Raw genomic sequence first — 21,748 nt, 5'->3', positions numbered from 1 at the left:
GGAAAATAAAAAAAATGTTGCTAAAAGATAATTTTTGTGACTAAAAAGTTAAATGTTCATTTTTTCCTTCCATGTTGCTTCTGCTGCTGTGAAGCACCTGAAGGGTTAAAAAACTTCTTGAATGTGGTTTTGAGCACCTTGAGGGGTGCATTTTTTAGAATGGTGTCACTTTTGGGTATTTTCAGCCATATAGACCCCTCAAACTGACTTCAAATGTGAGGTGGTCCCTAAAAAAAATGGTTTTGTAAATTTCGTTGTAAAAATGAGAAATCGCTGGTCAAATTTTAACCCTTATAACTTCCTAGCAAAAAAAAATTTTGTTTCCAAAATTGTGCTGGTGTAAAGTAGACATGTGGGAAATGTTATTTATTAACTATTTTGTGTCACATAACTCTCTGGTTTAACAGAATAAAAATTCAAAATGTGAAAATTGCGAAATTTTCAAAATTTTCGCCAAATTTCCGTTTTTATCACAAATAAACGCAGAATTTATTGACCTAAATTTACCACTAACATGAAGCCCAATATGTCACGAAAAAACAATCTCAGAACCGCTAGGATCCGTTGAAGCGTTCCTGAGTTATTACCTCATAAAGGGACACTGGTCAGAATTGCAAAAAACGGCCAGGTCATTAAGGTCAAAATAGGCTGGGTCATGAAGGGGTTAAAAACCTTTCAAAAATATTTGTACTTTATTTTTTAGTCCCATTAGGGGACTTAAACCTGCGATCATTGATTGTTTATTCTATGTACTGTAATACCATGCTGTTGCAGTACATAGTAAAATTGTGGTCTCCTATGAAGCTCAGCTTGTGGCTAAGCTTCACAGGAGTACCTAGATGGCAGCAACAGGAGCCTTCGGCACGCCCCCCGGCTGCCATGATAACCCATTGCATGTGTCCCTGTAACTGCTAAGTACAGCGGCTTTGCAGTGCTAGGAATAACCCTTTAATATGAGTGTTGATTCTTGAATATCATATCATTCTGCAGATGAAGATACTGTACCATTGAAATTGTGATGACAGGTGGGGATAGTTGGGGGGAGCAGTACGTCCATGCATTCTATCTATCTACAACCATCACTAGTGGGAGCTTATTGATTTCTATTTACCATTAATAATCTGCCAATGTATCTTATCTGAGAGTGCTGTGTGCAGAGTCTGCAGTGTATCACATGAAATGCAGCATCACTCTGTCTTCTTTGCCTTCTGCTTTTTAAAGCTAGCTGGGGAAAACCCACATCACAAGCAGGAGGCAGGGAAGTCAAATTAAAGTTGTATCACATAGGATGCTCAGCAAACATGGGACTACAGCTTTATGTTACTGATCTATCATTGGCTGTCATATAGGACTCAGAGAAGAACTATTACAGTGATGAGACGTTATCTTCTCACCCAGAGGCATCATGGGAAATGTAGTCAATATTAGGAGAACCTTATTAGCAAGAGGAAGGCATCAAGATGGCAGACAACCCAGAAATAGCAGATTAACTCTACACAAGGTCATTAGGGTTACAAAAACAGATACTAGAGTCTCTACATTATCTTTAATAACCTATGCTGCATTGAAAAGGCAAAAAAGGGATTTTTATCAAAGTGTTTTTTTAATGACCATTTACTTTTTTTAATCTGTGCATATCTTCTTTTCATGCCAAGAATCTGTGAATGGTTTAAGTGGTATTAAATGGGTTGCCCGATACATGAGTACTAATTGATTCTTGTTTTGATACTCAATAGGCTCAATTTTAATATAAAAAAAATAGTGGAAAACCCCTATAAACATTTAACTAAATAATAATAATATGGTAGGTGGCAAGCTTCTCAGCTCCCCCTCGTGGTGGCTACAGTCAGATGGCATTTTGTCATTTATTTTCCTTACTAGATGGTGGCCCGATTCTAACGCATCGGGTATTCTAGAATATGCATGTCCACGTAGTATGTTGCCCAGTCACGTAGTATATTGCCAGTCACGTAGTTTATTGCCCAGACACGTAGTATATTGCCCAGCCACATAGTATATTGCCCAGTCACGTAGTATATTGCCCAGTCACGTAGTATATTGCCCAGCCACGTAGTATATTGCCCAGCGACGTAGTATATTGCCCAGCCACGTAGTATATTGCCCAGTTGCGTAGTATATTGCCCAGCCACGTAGTATATTGGCCAGCCACATAGTATATTGCCCAGTCACGTAGTATATTGCCCAGCCACATAGTATATTGCCCAGTCACGTAGTATATTGCCCAGCCACATAGTATATTGCCCAGTCACGTAGTATATTGCCCAGCCACGTAGTATATTGGCCAGCCATGTAGTATATTGCCCAGCGACGTAGTATATTGCCCAGCCACGTAGTATATTGCCCAGCCACGTAGTACATTGCCCAGTCACGTAGTATATTGCACAGTCACGTAGTATATTGTCCAGCCACGTAGTATATTGCCCAGTGACATAGTATATTGCTCAGCCACGTAGTATATTGCCCAGTCACGTAGTATATTGCCCAGCGACAAAGTACATTGCCTAGCCACGTAGTATATTGGCCAGCCACGTAGTATATTGCCCAGTCACGTAGTATATTGGCCAGTGACATAGTATATTGCCCAGCCACGTAGTATATTGCACAGCGACATAGTATATTGCCCAGCCACGTAGTATATTGGCCAGCCACATAGTATATTGCCCAGCCACGTAGTATATTGCCCAGTGACATAGTATATTGCCCAGCCACGTAGTATATTGCACAGCGACGGAGTATACCGCACAGAGCCACGTAGTATATTTCCCAGTCACGTAGTATATTGCCCAGTCACGTAGTATATTTCCCAGTCACGTAGTATATTGCCCAGCCACGTAGTATATCTCCCAGTCACGTAGTATATTGCCCAGCCACGTAGTATATTGCACAGCGACGGAGTATACAGCACAGAGCCACGTAGTATATTGCACAGCCACGTAGTATATTGCCCAGCCACGTAGTATATTTCCCAGTCACGTAGTATATTGCCCAGCCACGTAGTATATTGCACAGCGACGGAGTATACAGCACAGAGCCACGTAGTATATTTCCCAGACACGTAGTATATTTCCCAGTCACGTAGTATATTGCCCAGCCACGTAGTATATTTCCCAGTCACGTAGTATATTTCCCAGTCACGTAGTATATTGCCCAGCCACGTAGTATATTTCCCAGTCACGTAGTATATTTCCCAGTCACATAGTATATTGCCCAGTCACGTAGTATATTTCCCAGTCACGTAGTATATTGCCCAGTCACGTAGTATATTGCCCAGTCACGTAGTATATTGCACAGCGACGGAGTATACAGCACAGAGCCACGTAGTTTAGAGACTTAAAATAAAAAATAAACATATACTCACTTTCCGAAGGCCCGTTGAAGTCCTGCTATACTCACCATCCGCCGCCTTTCCAGCTCCTCCCGACGCTCCGGTGATCGCTCCATTGCAAGCGGCAGCTTCCGCTCCCAGGGCTGGTATGAGCGCAGGACCTGTGATGACGTCGCGGTCACATGACCGTGATGTCATGGCAGATCCTTGTCGCATACAATCCTTGTCACCGGAACCTGCCGCTTGCATGGAGCGGTCACTGGAGCGTCGGGAGGAGTGGGAAAGGCGGTGGATGGTGAGTATAGCAGGTTTTTTGTTTTTTTTTTAAATTATTTTTGACATGACATATTTTTACTATTGATGCTGACTATAAAATATACACTATAGCCCCTATTAAAAAAAAAACAAACATATACTGTGTTCTTTAAATATAAAAAATGTGCACTGTGCCACCAGATATAAAAACAAACTATCCTATGCTGCCTAAGGATATAAAAACACATACCCCCTGAAAATAAAAAAAAAATATACGAGAGGCAGAGAGAGGATTATGGCCTCCTGCAGCGCTAGTGCTTTTTTCAATTGAATCTGGCTTATAAGGATGCGGAGGCAATAGAAGATCTCAGCAGCTCCGCGGGAAGCCGTGAGTCTCTTCCTACCTAGCGTCCACTCGCCTAGTACGGCCTTTTTTTTCCTACCGGACAGTATTTTGAGAATTGCAGCACCCTTGGGTGTGGGGACACCGATGGAGGAGCTTGCAATAAACATGGTGTGAACAGAGCCTAACCATGTTTGTTGTCTCTTGTGATCTTCTTCCCCCTTTGACCCTGGAGAGTCTGGAACATTAAACAGGAGGAGAATTTCAATATTTGACTGCAATTGATCAATCTGTTTTCCATAAATTGACATACGTGGTGATTAAAGTAATTAACGGGGTGTCGAAGGTGAAAGGATTGCGGCCGATTTGTGCCATTTCTATAGCTGAAGGTCTACGGGCATGAGTAGTCGTTGGCATCTCGTTGACCTCTACTGCCATGAAAGTGTTAAGCCGTAAAAACCGGTAGATAGGGGAGTCATGCCCCAGAGGATTTCCAATCTGTGGGGAAGAATGGAGACACTAGACACTTGTATAGAATACACAATCCAATACAAGGCAATGACAATCTATCTTCTACACAATTACCGTTATCTCAAAGTCAATGAGGTTAAGAAAAGACGCAGGTCCATCTTGCTAAATCGGGGGCAGAACCTGGCGCGATCCTTATCATGTGTAGATAGAAAGTTGGAGGAAAAAAAATAATAAATTCCCTTCATTAAGTCAACGCGCTAAGCAGGGAGTCAGAAATGAGCCGGACGCGGAGAACCCTACTGACTGATTTTTTTTCCATTAATAGATGCAGGTTTTACTTTGAAGACGGGGGGGAGGTCAAGAAGTGTTCACCAAGCGAGTGCATAAAAGTGACGAGCGTAGACTGGGTTAACACTTGAGTTACACCGCCATACTACCAAAAATGGACGACTATAGTACAAAAACTGGATCAGACTAAGAAAAAATAGTATACATTTTAAAGGTGGCAGGAATTCCGACTGTCACTGTACTTTGTGTCTTGTTAGACCACAGTCGTGACCAAATGTAAAAAATTGTTGTAGCTATCCATTGACCCATAGACATTTTTCTTTGCAGAACACGCAGATTTCAGTAGGGTGTGACAAACATCTAATATAGTTGGTGCTTGTCAGACAGTGAAGCCTTTTTAGAATTTTGTTGTCTTATGAATGGTATTGTTTTTTCAGGTCATAAGTAACTTTAAAGGGAATCTGTCGTTAAGATCAACCCCACCAAATGGACATTCAGGTCTCTGAAATGTAAATCCATTGACACCTTTATATATTCTATCTGTTGCTGCATTCCTTAGTCATTACCATTTTCATTCATATGTAAATGAGCCGTTAAGTGCTCTGGGTGTGACAGAGCTCTTAACAAACCACTGCCTCCTTAGGTTGTTTCCCCACCCAGCAGGAGCCTCTTCATCTTGATTGATAACTCATTGTCTGATTTCCTTGCCTAGCTCATAACATCACACAGATAGTGAGCTATCAATCAAGCTAAAGAGGCTGGTGCTGGGTTGGGGAACAACCTAAAGAGGCGGTGACTTGTTAAATGCTCTGTCACACCCAAAGTGAATATATAATTTGCATATGAATGAAAATGCAGCAACAGATAAAGGATGTAAAGGTTCAATTAATTTACCTTTGAAAGACCTGCATTTCCAGATTTCTTTGAGCCCTGATCAGAGTGGTATCTGGGTGGTATGTAACATGGTGCCTTGGAGAACTGGCCTTAATGCCATACAATTGGGGATTCTTTAGCAGGCCCTTAAGGGAGATTGCAAGTAAAGAAGCTGCGGAGACACCATCACGTGTTTCTCGACGCAAGCAATGAATAGCCAGGCCTTTCCCCGGGAAGGAACAACCACGGGAAGGGCAGCATCCTATGAAGGAAAGCCACCTATGCCAAGCATGGTATCCATCCACAGACAGCTGTTTCGGGGTTTTTGCCCCTCATCAGTGTGGAGTAGGAATCTGGCTATTAGGAGCAGTGCCTAGTAAAAAGGCTATAAAGGCACAGATGATTGGCCTCGGGGAGACCAAAACATCCAACACCGCGGAGACACCATCACGTGTTTCTCAACGCAGTGATTCCAGAACACTGCCCCCATCCCTTATGGGAAATATGCAGATGCAAGTAAAGAAGCTGCGGAGACACCATCACGTGTTTCTCGACGCAAGCAATGAATAGCCAGGCCTTTCCCCGGGAAGGAACAACCACGGGAAGGGCAGCATCCTATGAAGGAAAGCCACCTATGCCAAGCATGGTATCCATCCACAGACAGCTGTTTCGGGGTTTTTGCCCCTCATCAGTGTGGAGTAGGAATCTGGCTATTAGGAGCAGTGCCTAGTAAAAAGGCTATAAAGGCACAGATGATTGGCCTCGGGGAGACCAAAACATCCAACACCGCGGAGACACCATCACGTGTTTCTCAACGCAGTGATTCCAGAACACTGCCCCCATCCCTTATGGGAAATATGCAGATGCAAGTAAAGAAGCTGCGGAGACACCATCACGTGTTTCTCGACGCAAGCAATGAATAGCCAGGCCTTTCCCCGGGAAGGAACAACCACGGGAAGGGCAGCATCCTATGAAGGAAAGCCACCTATGCCAAGCATGGTATCCATCCACAGACAGCTGTTTCGGGGTTTTTGCCCCTCATCAGTGTGGAGTAGGAATCTGGCTATTAGGAGCAGTGCCTAGTAAAAAGGCTATAAAGGCACAGATGATTGGCCTCGGGGAGACCAAAACATCCAACACCGCGGAGACACCATCACGTGTTTCTCAACGCAGTGATTCCAGAACACTGCCCCCATCCCTTATGGGAAATATGCAGATGCAAGTAAAGAAGCTGCGGAGACACCATCACGTGTTTCTCGACGCAAGCAATGAATAGCCAGGCCTTTCCCCGGGAAGGAACAACCACGGGAAGGGCAGCATCCTATGAAGGAAAGCCACCTATGCCAAGCATGGTATCCATCCACAGACAGCTGTTTCGGGGTTTTTGCCCCTCATCAGTGTGGAGTAGGAATCTGGCTATTAGGAGCAGTGCCTAGTAAAAAGGCTATAAAGGCACAGATGATTGGCCTCGGGGAGACCAAAACATCCAACACCGCGGAGACACCATCACGTGTTTCTCAACGCAGTGATTCCAGAACACTGCCCCCATCCCTTATGGGAAATATGCAGATGCAAGTAAAGAAGCTGCGGAGACACCATCACGTGTTTCTCGACGCAAGCAATGAATAGCCAGGCCTTTCCCCGGGAAGGAACAACCACGGGAAGGGCAGCATCCTATGAAGGAAAGCCACCTATGCCAAGCATGGTATCCATCCACAGACAGCTGTTTCGGGGTTTTTGCCCCTCATCAGTGTTGAGGGGCAAAAACCCCGAAACAGCTGTCTGTGGATGGATACCATGCTTGGCATAGGTGGCTTTCCTTCATAGGATGCTGCCCTTCCCGTGGTTGTTCCTTGCTTGCGTCGAGAAACACGTGATGGTGTCTCCGCAGCTTCTTTACTTGCATCTGCATATTTCCCATAAGGGATGGGGGCAGTGTTCTGGAATCACTGCGTTGAGAAACACGTGATGGTGTCTCCGCGGTGTTGGATGTTTTGGTCTCCCCGAGGCCAATCATCTGTGCCTTTATAGCCTTTTTACTAGGCACTGCTCCTAATAGCCAGATTCCTACTCCACACTGATGAGGGGCAAAAACCCCGAAACAGCTGTCTGTGGATGGATACCATGCTTGGCATAGGTGGCTTTCCTTCATAGGATGCTGCCCTTCCCGTGGTTGTTCCTTCCCGGGGAAAGGCCTGGCTATTCATTGCTTGCGTCGAGAAACACGTGATGGTGTCTCCGCAGCTTCTTTACTTGCATCTTTATATTTCCCATAAGGGATGGGGGCAGTGTTCTGGAATCACTGCGTTGAGAAACACGTGATGGTGTCTCCGCGGTGTTGGATGTTTTGGTCTCCCCGAGGCCAATCATCTGTGCCTTTATAGCCTTTTTACTAGGCACTGCTCCTAATAGCCAGATTCCTACTCCACACTGATGAGGGGCAAAAACCCCGAAACAGCTGTCTGTGGATGGATACCATGCTTGGCATAGGTGGCTTTCCTTCATAGGATGCTGCCCTTCCCGTGGTTGTTCCTTCCCGGGGAAAGGCCTGGCTATTCATTGCTTGCGTCGAGAAACACGTGATGGTGTCTCCGCAGCTTCTTTACTTGCATCTGCATATTTCCCATAAGGGATGGGGGCAGTGTTCTGGAATCACTGCGTTGAGAAACACGTGATGGTGTCTCCGCGGTGTTGGATGTTTTGGTCTCCCCGAGGCCAATCATCTGTGCCTTTATAGCCTTTTTACTAGGCACTGCTCCTAATAGCCAGATTCCTACTCCACACTGATGAGGGGCAAAAACCCCGAAACAGCTGTCTGTGGATGGATACCATGCTTGGCATAGGTGGCTTTCCTTCATAGGATGCTGCCCTTCCCGTGGTTGTTCCTTCCCGGGGAAAGGCCTGGCTATTCATTGCTTGCGTCGAGAAACACGTGATGGTGTCTCCGCAGCTTCTTTACTTGCATCTGCATATTTCCCATAAGGGATGGGGGCAGTGTTCTGGAATCACTGCGTTGAGAAACACGTGATGGTGTCTCCGCGGTGTTGGATGTTTTGGTCTCCCCGAGGCCAATCATCTGTGCCTTTATAGCCTTTTTACTAGGCACTGCTCCTAATAGCCAGATTCCTACTCCACACTGATGAGGGGCAAAAACCCCGAAACAGCTGTCTGTGGATGGATACCATGCTTGGCATAGGTGGCTTTCCTTCATAGGATGCTGCCCTTCCCGTGGTTGTTCCTTCCCGGGGAAAGGCCTGGCTATTCATTGCTTGCGTCGAGAAACACGTGATGGTGTCTCCGCAGCTTCTTTACTTGCATCTGCATATTTCCCATAAGGGATGGGGGCAGTGTTCTGGAATCACTGCGTTGAGAAACACGTGATGGTGTCTCCGCGGTGTTGGATGTTTTGGTCTCCCCGAGGCCAATCATCTGTGCCTTTATAGCCTTTTTACTAGGCACTGCTCCTAATAGCCAGATTCCTACTCCACACTGATGAGGGGCAAAAACCCCGAAACAGCTGTCTGTGGATGGATACCATGCTTGGCATAGGTGGCTTTCCTTCATAGGATGCTGCCCTTCCCGTGGTTGTTCCTTCCCGGGGAAAGGCCTGGCTATTCATTGCTTGCGTCGAGAAACACGTGATGGTGTCTCCGCAGCTTCTTTACTTGCATCTGCATATTTCCCATAAGGGATGGGGGCAGTGTTCTGGAATCACTGCGTTGAGAAACACGTGATGGTGTCTCCGCGGTGTTGGATGTTTTGGTCTCCCCGAGGCCAATCATCTGTGCCTTTATAGCCTTTTTACTAGGCACTGCTCCTAATAGCCAGATTCCTACTCCACACTGATGAGGGGCAAAAACCCCGAAACAGCTGTCTGTGGATGGATACCATGCTTGGCATAGGTGGCTTTCCTTCATAGGATGCTGCCCTTCCCGTGGTTGTTCCTTCCCGGGGAAAGGCCTGGCTATTCATTGCTTGCGTCGAGAAACACGTGATGGTGTCTCCGCAGCTTCTTTACTTGCATCTGCATATTTCCCATAAGGGATGGGGGCAGTGTTCTGGAATCACTGCGTTGAGAAACACGTGATGGTGTCTCCGCGGTGTTGGATGTTTTGGTCTCCCCGAGGCCAATCATCTGTGCCTTTATAGCCTTTTTACTAGGCACTGCTCCTAATAGCCAGATTCCTACTCCACACTGATGAGGGGCAAAAACCCCGAAACAGCTGTCTGTGGATGGATACCATGCTTGGCATAGGTGGCTTTCCTTCATAGGATGCTGCCCTTCCCGTGGTTGTTCCTTCCCGGGGAAAGGCCTGGCTATTCATTGCTTGCGTCGAGAAACACGTGATGGTGTCTCCGCAGCTTCTTTACTTGCATCTGCATATTTCCCATAAGGGATGGGGGCAGTGTTCTGGAATCACTGCGTTGAGAAACACGTGATGGTGTCTCCGCGGTGTTGGATGTTTTGGTCTCCCCGAGGCCAATCATCTGTGCCTTTATAGCCTTTTTACTAGGCACTGCTCCTAATAGCCAGATTCCTACTCCACACTGATGAGGGGCAAAAACCCCGAAACAGCTGTCTGTGGATGGATACCATGCTTGGCATAGGTGGCTTTCCTTCATAGGATGCTGCCCTTCCCGTGGTTGTTCCTTCCCGGGGAAAGGCCTGGCTATTCATTGCTTGCGTCGAGAAACACGTGATGGTGTCTCCGCAGCTTCTTTACTTGCATCTGCATATTTCCCATAAGGGATGGGGGCAGTGTTCTGGAATCACTGCGTTGAGAAACACGTGATGGTGTCTCCGCGGTGTTGGATGTTTTGGTCTCCCCGAGGCCAATCATCTGTGCCTTTATAGCCTTTTTACTAGGCACTGCTCCTAATAGCCAGATTCCTACTCCACACTGATGAGGGGCAAAAACCCCGAAACAGCTGTCTGTGGATGGATACCATGCTTGGCATAGGTGGCTTTCCTTCATAGGATGCTGCCCTTCCCGTGGTTGTTCCTTCCCGGGGAAAGGCCTGGCTATTCATTGCTTGCGTCGAGAAACACGTGATGGTGTCTCCGCAGCTTCTTTACTTGCATCTGCATATTTCCCATAAGGGATGGGGGCAGTGTTCTGGAATCACTGCGTTGAGAAACACGTGATGGTGTCTCCGCGGTGTTGGATGTTTTGGTCTCCCCGAGGCCAATCATCTGTGCCTTTATAGCCTTAAGGGAGATTGGACCCAGTGCAGGACGTAATGCCTGATGTCACCACAGTGTGTTAGACATGGGCAATATAGGGACACTTTTGGTTTTGGTGTACTTTCAAGAGTTGCCTGGGAGCCTTGTGACCTGACCCCTTGTTGTTGCGTGCCATAGACCGCAAAATAATATCCCAAAAGGCGCCCTAATCTGACCACCTATAGTGACTGACAACTAATAGTATTAGGGAAGAGCTGGTTGGATCAGAAGGGTCCCTGTGTAATGTGTTCTGGCAGGAGATGCGAGTTTGCATTAGTCTTCTTCCTATGTTCTGATTCTGAAGCTTGTGGGTCAGAGAAGTGATGGTTACACATCCAGAGAGGTACCCAAGAGTGTCAAGTCTTCTCTGGATGTGTAACCATTATTCCAATGTGCCTCATTTGAAGGGTAACCACTAAGTTTGTGGGTGTCTATGGAGAAAAGTAGCCATAAGGCTCTTGTAAGACTACTTCTGTCTATTCTATGAAGACTTACCAAACCTGGCGACCGCCACAGTCCACATTCCATGTGCTTTTCTCTACCACAATCGTTAAAAAATTTAGGGTAATTTAGAAATCCATTCTCAAAAATACTGTATATGTCCTTTTTACTGCAGGTGCAGAAGGAGCTGTGTTCCCAGCATCCCTTGAAACGCCCTATGTCAAGGCCGAACCGTTCCACCACCTACGGTGAGTAAGAAGACACCCGATCGCTGCACGATATTACTTTTTGTATTCTAATCCAGATATTATACTAACTAAGGTGATATAAAAAAAAAATTTAAAGGGATGTTTGGGAGGAGCACAATTAGTCACAAGTAGTTCTCGCAAAATTAGAATATCATCAAAAAATTAATTTATTTCAGTTCTTCAATACAAAAAGTGAAACTCATATATTATATAGAGGTCTTACAGAGTGATCTATTTCACGTGTTTATTTCTGTTAATGTTGATGATTATGGCTTACAGCCAATGAAAACCCAAAAGTCATTATCTCAGTAAATTAGAATACTTTATATCACCAGCTTGAAAAATGATTTAAAAATCTGAAATGTTGGCCTACTGAAATGTATGTTCAGTAAATGCACTAAATACTTGGCCCGGGGCTCCTTTTGCATCAATTACTGCATCAATGCGGCGTGGCATGGAGGCGATCAGACTGTGGTGCTGCTGAGGGGTTATGGAAGCCCAGGTTGCTTTGATAGCAGCCTTCAGCTCGTCTGCATTGTTGGGTCTGGTGTCTCTCATCTTCTTCTTGACAATATCCATAGATTCTCTATGGGGTTAAGGTCAGGTGAGTTTGCTGCCAATCAAGCACAGTGATACTGTTGTTTTTACACCAGGTATTGGTACTTTTGTCAGTGTGGACAGGTGCCAAGTCCTGCTGGAGAATGAAATTTCCATCTTCAAAAAGCTTGTCGGCAGAGGGAACCATGAAGTGCTCTAAAATGTCCTGGTAGACGCCTGCGCTGACTTTGGTCTTGATAAACACAGTGGACCATTATCTGTGATAGGAGCTTCTGTTCCCCACCACCCTCTTGCCCACGGAAAGCTTTTAGTGGTACAGTCAATGCATTTGCATCATGCTCGAATTCCTGTTGACTGAAATGGTGACCCCCTTGAGAGAACATAAAGCCATGAAATTATTTAAATGTGTCGGGAGGCTACCATAAGACCTATCTGATGAGAAGTATACCATGAATTTCCAAATAGAAAGGAACAACTAAATCCTGGTAACTGCCATCAATTTTCTGAACGACATGCCAAAGGCGCCTGTATAAGAATATGTAATAAGGTCATATATGATACTATATAATTTGGGGTAAATAATGGTTGCAAATGTCCTTTAGGCCTCATGTTTACGACTCCATGTTGTTTGGATCTGTAGTTAAGAGCTCATACTATACCTTGGGGTCCATACAAAGGAACACAAAATGTGTTTTCTCATTCAGATTCATATGGAATCTGTAAGAACAAAATGGTGGCATGCTTCTAGAGGAAAATATAGTAACCTACAGGCCAGCCCTTTGATTTTCTCATCAAAAGAAAAGCTCAATCAACCCGATCCCACCAACCAAGACTCTCCACTGTACTAGGCTCTTTATAGGGTTGGTACTGATTTTTAGGATTGCTGATTACAATAGGTGGTGATGGAGAACCTGTTCTCTTCATCCGTGAAGATACAGTTTTGGCGACACCAAACTAAGCCAACATTGTGCTATAGTTTTTGCAAGCTTGGGAGATGGCAATGGGGCAGACAGCACCAAACGTTTATGTTCCAGACTACACAAACAATGCTAGCTGTCTTGTTAAATAAAATTTATTTCTTGCCTTAAATATGTAATTTTTGTAACTGATGTAAATCCCGCTGTTCTCCTGAATCCGGCGTTGTTTTTCTTTTGTTCCTGCTCCTCTCCGTTCCTGAGATATCGCCCTCTCTTCCCTGTGTATAAATCTAGTGTTGTTAGTAGAGTGGGCGGGGTCCTCAACTTTTCCCTGTGGGTGTGTTCTTGTGGACCACTCCCCCTTAGCTTACAAGACCAGATTTAAATACAGGGAAGAGGGGGCCATATCTCAAGATCAGAGAGGAGCAGGAACAAAATAAAAACAGCACCGGATTCAGGACAACAGTGGCAATTACACCAGGTAAAATAAAATACATATTTTTGGAAAAAGAAAAATCCCTTTAATAACAAAAAGATCTAGGGAATGTGGAAAAAAATCCAACAGCAACTGAACTTTTCCATCTGGCTTCATTCTTTTTCATATAAGCGATTCGTAAGCCTTTATATAAAAGATAAGCAGAAGCTGAGAGTCACTCATAGTCTTTGGCCAGCCTTAGGCAAGATGATAGCTGTTGACCTCTTAAAGCAATTTTAGTGGGATATGCTGAAAATGTAATGTATTTGGTGGAGGGAAAGGGGGGAAAGTAGAAAAATGTTGGTTGGCTGGCATCTTCTATATAAGGAAATAAATGAGATTACTGCAGACTGATCTTGATGTTTGGAGGAACATTCAGATATCTGTCCCATTAATGGGATGCAATGCTCATTTCCAGCAGAGACCTATGTGTTCAGTAGTAACCGACTCTGACAGACATTTGGGTCCTTATTACATTTTTCTGAGACCAATATTTTTGTAATACAGGGAGCTACCAGAGCTTCTCATAGTGAATCACTGTATGTGTCCAGGATCGAAAATCATGGAAGGCATCTCCTGTGCAGATATGCACACATGGAAAATACTTACTACAATGATCAGCTTTAATGTGAGGCACTAGCGCCCTCTAGAGGGGAAAAATAAAAATAAACCACTATATGTGCTGTGTTTACTTGCATAGGTTGGCACCACTATAAGTAATTCTGCACCAGTAATTATTCTAGCCCTAGACCGCTCATTCTGACACTCATTGATGTGCTTATAGTCCGGTATTGAATTGCAGAGAGTATGTGATTCACTTTATTGCCCACGTTCGATTTGGCGTCATCGATAACGTTTCAATGACATCAATGGAAATTGCATGTGGATGAGATCTTTCTATTGACTTCCATAAAGAGAAAATACATGTATGCCTCTGGATGGCATGCTTATCCTTAACATAATCATGTGTTCCAGTGATAAGGTCCAGGTTGTGTTTTAGGCTGTGTTTAAATGTAGCAATACTGTCAAAACTCATGGAAATTTGCGATGAAGGCCACAACACAAATATGATATAAGCTATATCTTTTATTTTTAAGCTTCAAGTTGATAGTCAGTTCTATTCTAACCAGAGGAGAAACCACGTGGAAGTGTTAGAAGCAGACATTTTCAAGATTTCTTTGATGGTCTCCTTCCATCATGTCGCTGATTTTCTTAACATAATTAGGTGTTCTAGTGATAAGGTCTAGGCTGTGTTCACATGTGGAAATCCTGTCAATGCCATAATGTTGCTAGTCTTCTTAGCATACTTATGAGTTCCATGATAAGGTCTAGGCTGTGTTCACATGTGGAAATACTGTCAATGCCATTATGTTACCGGTCTTCTTAACATAATTATGTCCCAGTGATAAGGTCTAGGCTGTGTTCACATGTGGAAATCCTGTCAATGCCATAATGTTGCCAGCCTTCTTAGCATACTTATGTGTTCCAGTGATAAGGTCTAGGCTGTGTTCACATGTCCATATCCTGCCAATGCCGTTATGTTACTGGTCTTCTTAACATAATTATGTCCTAGTGATAAGGTCTAGGCTGTGTTCACATGTCCATATCCTGCCAATGCTGTTATGTTACTGGTCTTCTTAACATAATTATGTCCCAGTGATAAGGTCTAGGCTGTGTTCACATGTGGAAATCCTGACAATGCCATAATGTTGCCAGTCTTCTTAGCATACTTATGTGTTCCAGTGATAAGGTCTAGGCTGTGTTCACATGTGGAAATCCTGTCAATGCCATAATGTTGCCAGCCTTCTTAGCATACTTATGCGTTCCAGTGATAAGGTCTAGGCTGTGTTCACATGTGGAAATCCTGACAATGCCATAATGTTGCCAGCCTTCTTAGCATACTTATGCGTTCCAGTGATAAGGTCTAGGCTGTGTTCACATGTGGAAATCCTGACAATGCCATAATGTTGCCAGTCTTCTTAGCATACTTATGCGTTCCAGTGATAAGGTCTAGGCTGTGTTCACATGTGGAAATCCTGACAATGCCATAATGTTGCCAGTGTTCTTAGCATACTTATGCGTTCCAGTGATAAGGTCTAGGCTGTGTTCACATGTGGAAATCCTGACAATGCCATAATGTTGCCAGCCTTCTTAGCATACTTATGCGTTCCAGTGATAAGGTCTAGGCTGTGTTCACATGTGTATATCCTGCCAATGCCGTTATGTTACCGGTCTTCTTAACATAATTATGTCCCAGTGATAATGTCTAGGCTGTGTTCACATGTGTAAATCCTGTCAATGCCATAATGTTGCCATTCTTTCTAGCATAATTATGCATTCCAGTGATAAGGTCTAGGCTGTGTTTTAGACTGTGTTCACATGTAGCGATACTGTCAATACCATCATCTTTACGGTTTTCTTAACATAGTTATGTCTTCCATTGATAACAGATCTCTATGGGGTATTCTACCCTAAAATCAAACTTTGCTTGTAATCATTGGCATGTCTAGGTATAGTATGGACCCTATGTTTCTAATATTCCTGAAGAATCACCTATGGAGACTTTAGGTGTCTCACTGATATCTTCATGATTTCTGTGATGGTCTCCATCCATCATGTTGCTGGTCTTTTAACATAATGATCTAGTGATAGTGATAAGGTCTAGGCTGTGTTCACATGTATTTAAAAATCTGATGGAATCTGCGAAAGAGGCTAGAATGTCATCACGTTTCCGGTCTTCTTAACGTAATAGTTTATTTCAGTGATAAGGGCTATGCTGAGTTTTAGGCTGTGTTCACATGTAGCGATACAGTCAAATCTGACATAATCTGTAACAGAGGCCAAAACGCAAATATGATACAAGTTATATATTTTATTATGTTTCAAGATGATAGTCTATCTTTTTTCGACCGACTGGAGGAGGGATTATTATTATTATACATTTTACAATTACAATCACAAAGCAGCATTAGAAGCTGACATTTTCCAGAGTTCTTAGATGGTCTGTTATTATCCTTTTTTGGGAGTGTTATTGTTATAAGATCTAGGCTGTGCTTTAGGCTGTGTTCACATGTAGCAATACCATCAAATCTCAGGGAATCTGTGACTGAGGCCACAAAGCCATCATGTTGCCGGTATTCTTAACATAATTGAGTGTTCTAGCGATAAAGTATAGGCTGTATATTTTAGGCTGTGTTCACATATGGAAATCTTGTCAATGCCATAATGTTGGCAGTCTTCTTATCATAATTATGTGTTCCTGTGATAAGGTCTAGGCTGTATTCACATGAGGAAATACTGTCAATGCCGTTATGTTGCCGGTCTTCGTAATATAATTTTGTCCCAGTGATAAGGTCTAGGCTGTGTTTTAGGCTGTGTTCGCATGTAGCGATACTTCAAGAGTTCTTAGCTGGCCTCCTATTATCATTTTGTGTGAGTGTTCTTATTATAAGATCTAGGCTGTGCTTTAGGCTGTGTTCACATGTAGCAATACTGTCAAATCTTATGGAATCTGTGACTGAGGCCGCAATGCCATCATGTTGCTGGTTTTCTTAACATAATTAGGTGTTCTAGTGATAAGGTCTAGGCTGTGTTTTTGGGCTGTGTTCACATGTAGCAATATTGTCAAATCTGATGGAATCTGTGACGGAGGCCACAACGCAAATATATACAAGCTATTTTTTTTTATGCTTCAAATCATGCTAATTACAACTAGAGGAGGAATCAGAGGGTAGCATTGGAAGGAGACCATAAAGGAAATCTTGAAAATGTTTGCAGCTATCACGTTGCGTATCTTCTTAACATAATTATTATTTGTTCTAGTGATAAGGACTAGGTAGGTTTTTTAGGCTGTGTTCAGATTTATCAGGAAATCTGTGACTGAGGCCACAAAGCCATCATGGTGCTGGTCTTCTTAACATAATTGAGTGTTTGTAGTGATAAAGTCTACGCTGTGTTTTAGGCTGTGTTCACGTGTAGCAATATTGTCAAAGTGAACGGAATCTGTGATAGAGGGCAAAACACAAATGTGAAAAGAGACTTAGACAAGCTGGATTTTTAGCTTTTATTACTTCAAGTGGATAGTCTTTCTCATTCTAGTCTTCTTCTGACCCTTCCCTTATTCTGATCTCAAAGACGGCCATTAAAGAAAAAAAAAATCACCCTGTTCCCAGGATCATCTCACCATTCAGTTATTCATGTCGCTGCCTTCCATGTCCTCTGCTCAGATTGAAATGTTATCCTGTGATTTATTCTTTTTAATTAAAAGCTTTCACCATTTTATTTGAATGCCTACACCACTCCATGCCTCCATTTCCGACTGGTAGTTTGGAGGTTCAATAATTATGTATTGTTAAGTGCCGGAAGATTCATTGCGACAACTGAAGAGCGAATGAGGCCAGCTGACCTTGGACGTCACACGAAGCCATGGACTTTTACCCCCACATGCAGACCACCCTATGATCTCCTGTAGCTAAAGATTTACCCATTTTTGGACTGCCGCAGTCATTTACTTTTAGTCACTGATGACATTGTTCCTAATTTGGACCCTTGTAGTGTTAAAGTAACACTTAAATGGGTTTATAATTTTTATATTTTTTGGGGAAAAAAATGTTAAAAAGTGATAATAATGATTTGAAAAATAGAAGTGTTAATAGTTTATTTTTATCAATTAGCAAAATGCAAACTGAGTGAGCTAAAGAGAAATCTAAATCATCTCAATAGTTGCCCTTCGTCTTCAAAACAGCATCAGTTCTTCTACGTACACTTGCACATCTTGGAGAACTAACCTCAGATCTTCTGTCGATGTCTCTTCTGCAAATCTTTCTGTCTTTCATGTAATTCCAGACAGACTGGATGATGTTGAGATCGGGGCTCTGTGTGGCCGGATCATCACTTCCAGGACTCTTTGTTCTTCTTTACGCTGAAGACATTTCCTAATGACATTGACTGTTTGGAGTCGTTTTCCTGCTGCAGAATAAATTTGGAGCCAACCAGACGCCTTCCTGATGGTATTACATGATGGACAAGTATCTGGATTTATTTCTCAGCATTGAGGACACCATTATTCCTGACCAAATCCCCAACTCCAGTTGCTGAAATGCAGCCTCAAACTTCCAAGGACCCTCCACCATGCTTCACTGTTGCCTACAGACACTCATTATTGTGCCACTCTCCTGCTCTTTAGAACAAACTGTCTTCTGTCACAGCCAAATATTTCACATTTTGATACCTCAACCCAGAGCACCTGCTGCCAGTTTTCTGTCCCACTATTCCTATGTTCTCATCCATACTGTCCTTATTTCCATGTGGAAGGTATGTTTTTTTGGCTGCAATTCTTCCATGAAGAACCACTTCTGGCCAGGCTTCTTCAAACAGTATATGAGTGTAGCTAGGTGACACTGGTTGCTGCCAGTTCTGTGTTGATGGCACTGCTGGACATCTTCCGATTTGAAGGGAAGTAAGCATGATGTGTCTTTCATCTGTAAAGTTTCCTTGACCGACCACTGAGCTTACAGCCCTTGAGATTGAACATTTCTTGGTACTTCTTTAATGCCCCAACTATGGGGATTACATTAGTATTTTGAGTATGTTATATGCTGCAGCGTTGCTTCCTTTATCTTTAAGCTGTTTATATATGACATCATATATAATCTTGATATACAGCATTATAGAACTGTAAAGCGCTGCGGAATATGTTAGCGCTATATAAAAATAAAGATTATTATTATTAATGCTGTATATTAGCCCTGAAAGGCGATGGCCGTAACTTATATCAGCCAAAACTGGTGACCAGTTCCCTTTAATGTGTTCAGGAACAGCCCAGTGTGGGAGGAGTGGGGCAGTTAACAATAGGAGGACTTCCTGGTTAGTGCCGTCTGAGTAACAGATTAGATCGGCAGAGATCAGTAGTTGGAGGTCTGAGGGCATGAGCAGCACAAGCTGTTCAGCAGCAAGAGGACGTCAGCCATAAACTTGGAGCAGACGTTCCTGGAACGTCCGGGGCCTACGGTCCAACTGAGGCACTGAGGAGTGTGCCTTAGTATCTTCCTAGGAGAGGATGTCAGACAGGGAATTGTATAAGGGAGTTGGGACGGCACTCATGGAAGCTGCAGACCAGGATAGAGTATCCCAGGGGCCAGAGATGCCAGTGAGGAAAGGGATAGCTCAGGGCGAGCGAACAGCGGACATTAGAACGTGCTGTGTAATGGACTTTGAAAATGGAAATCTTTGTGCCCAATGCTACTTGTTTCAATATAGTGAAATTGGACAGTTAAGTAAACTTCTTTATTATAAAATGCATTTGATGACCCCTAATGTGTGCGACGATTCCTAAAGTTGAAGAACTGGAGACAGTAGACCTGCAACCAAAACATGAGCGTTGCACACCACACCCATAGCACAGGAGAATCGGGACACCGTTTGTAGGGTGCCAGAGTGTGGGAACACAGCAGCCCCTCGCCCATGACTACCACCCCACCTCGTGCATCTTTCAAGTGCGACCACGCACAGTGTGCGTGAGCACGTTGTCCTCTTTGATGCCGCGGCTCACTACACTGATAAACCCTGAAGAGAAGAGCCACATGGTGTGCGCACCTACACTGACACTATGTATGCGTGGCTGGTCTCAGGCAGTGTCAGTGCGCATTCCTGAGTTAAGTTAAGGTAATGCTCACTCTGGGCAAGCGAGTGCTGCCAGTCAAACATGGGGGAAGTCCAAATAAGGGAAATTGAGGGGCCATAATGGTACACTTAAGCCTCCTTGTCCACACCAAGGGTGCACTCAAGCCCCCTCATTTGCATTAAAGGATACCTGTCACCAGTTTTGCGATGTAGCAGCTAAAAACATCACCTTAGCCAGCATCTGCGCTACATTCCCTAAATCCTTATTTAACCCTCTGACTCCCCCTGTATACCACCGAAAACCCTAATGTCTCCCATCACTCCCCCGACTGCTGCTCGCCATCCTCATTCTCTAATTGACGTGGATGTTGCCTCCTGCGTCACCCACATCGATATGAGACGTCTCGTGTCTGCGCAGAAATATTCACTTTAAAGTCATTTTCTCAGACACTGTAACAATAAGCTATAGCACTGGTGTGACTTTTATAGGGGCTACATCCCCTATATCACTGTACAGCTATTTTATTGTGCATTTTGGGAAATCTCTTTAAAGGGCAGATGTGTGATCTGTTTAAGGTTCCATTTTTTATAAGAAAAAAAATGATTTTTTTTTTATAGACGCAAGAGAGCTCATGAAATGAAATGAATTTGATCTAATTAGTGCTAAGAACCGTGTTCTTTTTATCGCCACCATTCTTTTTGATGTGCACAGTAGGAATCTTGTTATACTTATTAATACAGTCACAAAATGAAATTTCCCTGTAGATCAGGGAGTTTGGAGCCATTTTGCTTGTCTGTCACTAAAAAGTTTGTGCATCTGGAAGAAAAAAATATGAATGTCACAAAGGTTTGGTGGATGATATGTATTTTATTAATCAATTTTATGTGGACTGTCAAAGATAACAGCCAGGGAGAGCTTAGCGGACGGGGGTACTCCTTAGGAAACCGCAGCAAGCTGTACCTTCCAGGTCTGACAAAAGACCAAAATCCAAACTCTGATTTTTATTACATCAAGGTTACGCCCACATACCTCTCCTTTTTTAGCTCATATGGGGATGGGTGTAGGATAGGCTAGCTCTTTTAGAGGTTTATGAGATCACCAACTTTCAGGATATTTTCGCCCTGAAGGTCCCAGGCGACAGATACCCTGGTCATGTTTCCTATCACGATTTTACCTTTCTATAGAGAGGAAACATGGCATGGATAGCATCATCCATCGGTCTGTTAATAAGTTGGAGCATCACATGGTTGAAACAAAGTTGTTTACCCACAGTTTTGGAAAGGTGGCAACAATTTTGTTCTGTCCATTTTGGGGGTTTTCTATGAAATTATGTCCAACTTGCCATTTATCTGTTTTTTTTTTGTTCCAATACACACAAAGGAAATAAACATGTGTAACAAAACATGTGTAATTGCAGTAATTTTCTGGTAGAAAGATTTAATTTTCCGGAACAATTTCAAGGGTGCTGTCAGTAGAGTTCCCCTATTAACAGCAGAATACCCCAATCAGCAATGCAGTCAGTAGAGTGCCCAAATTAAGAGTGCTGTCAGTAGAGTGCCCCAATTAAGAATGCTGTCAGTAGAGTGCCCCAGTTAACAGTACTGACAGCAGAATGCCCCAATAAACAATGCTGTCAAGTAGACTGTATCAATTAAGAGTGCTGTCAGTAGAGTGCTCCAATGAGGAA

The 21,748-nt window shown here is 43.5% G+C and overlaps 1 protein-coding gene and 1 long non-coding RNA gene across 3 annotated transcripts in view; one reads left to right on the top strand and one right to left on the bottom strand.

Annotated features, from left to right (window-relative positions):
* LOC138675375 (uncharacterized) overlaps window positions 1-21,748 on the bottom strand; it is a 129,560-nt gene that overhangs the window by 23,895 nt on the left and 83,917 nt on the right. The window lies entirely within an intron of this gene.
* SGCD (sarcoglycan delta) overlaps window positions 1-21,748 on the top strand; it is a 639,540-nt gene that overhangs the window by 593,848 nt on the left and 23,944 nt on the right. For both annotated transcript variants that reach the window (XM_069763505.1, XM_069763507.1), the window contains one exon: window positions 11,417-11,489. In XM_069763505.1, coding sequence (XP_069619606.1) covers window positions 11,417-11,489 — 73 coding nt within the window. The remainder of the gene's footprint in view (window positions 1-11,416; window positions 11,490-21,748) is intronic.

This window comes from Ranitomeya imitator, chromosome 4 (assembly GCF_032444005.1).
Source record: "Ranitomeya imitator isolate aRanImi1 chromosome 4, aRanImi1.pri, whole genome shotgun sequence".
Lineage (NCBI taxonomy): Eukaryota > Metazoa > Chordata > Amphibia > Anura > Dendrobatidae > Ranitomeya > Ranitomeya imitator.
The sequence above is the reverse complement of the archived record's forward strand: the minus strand, read 5'-3'. Positions and strand labels throughout refer to the sequence as shown.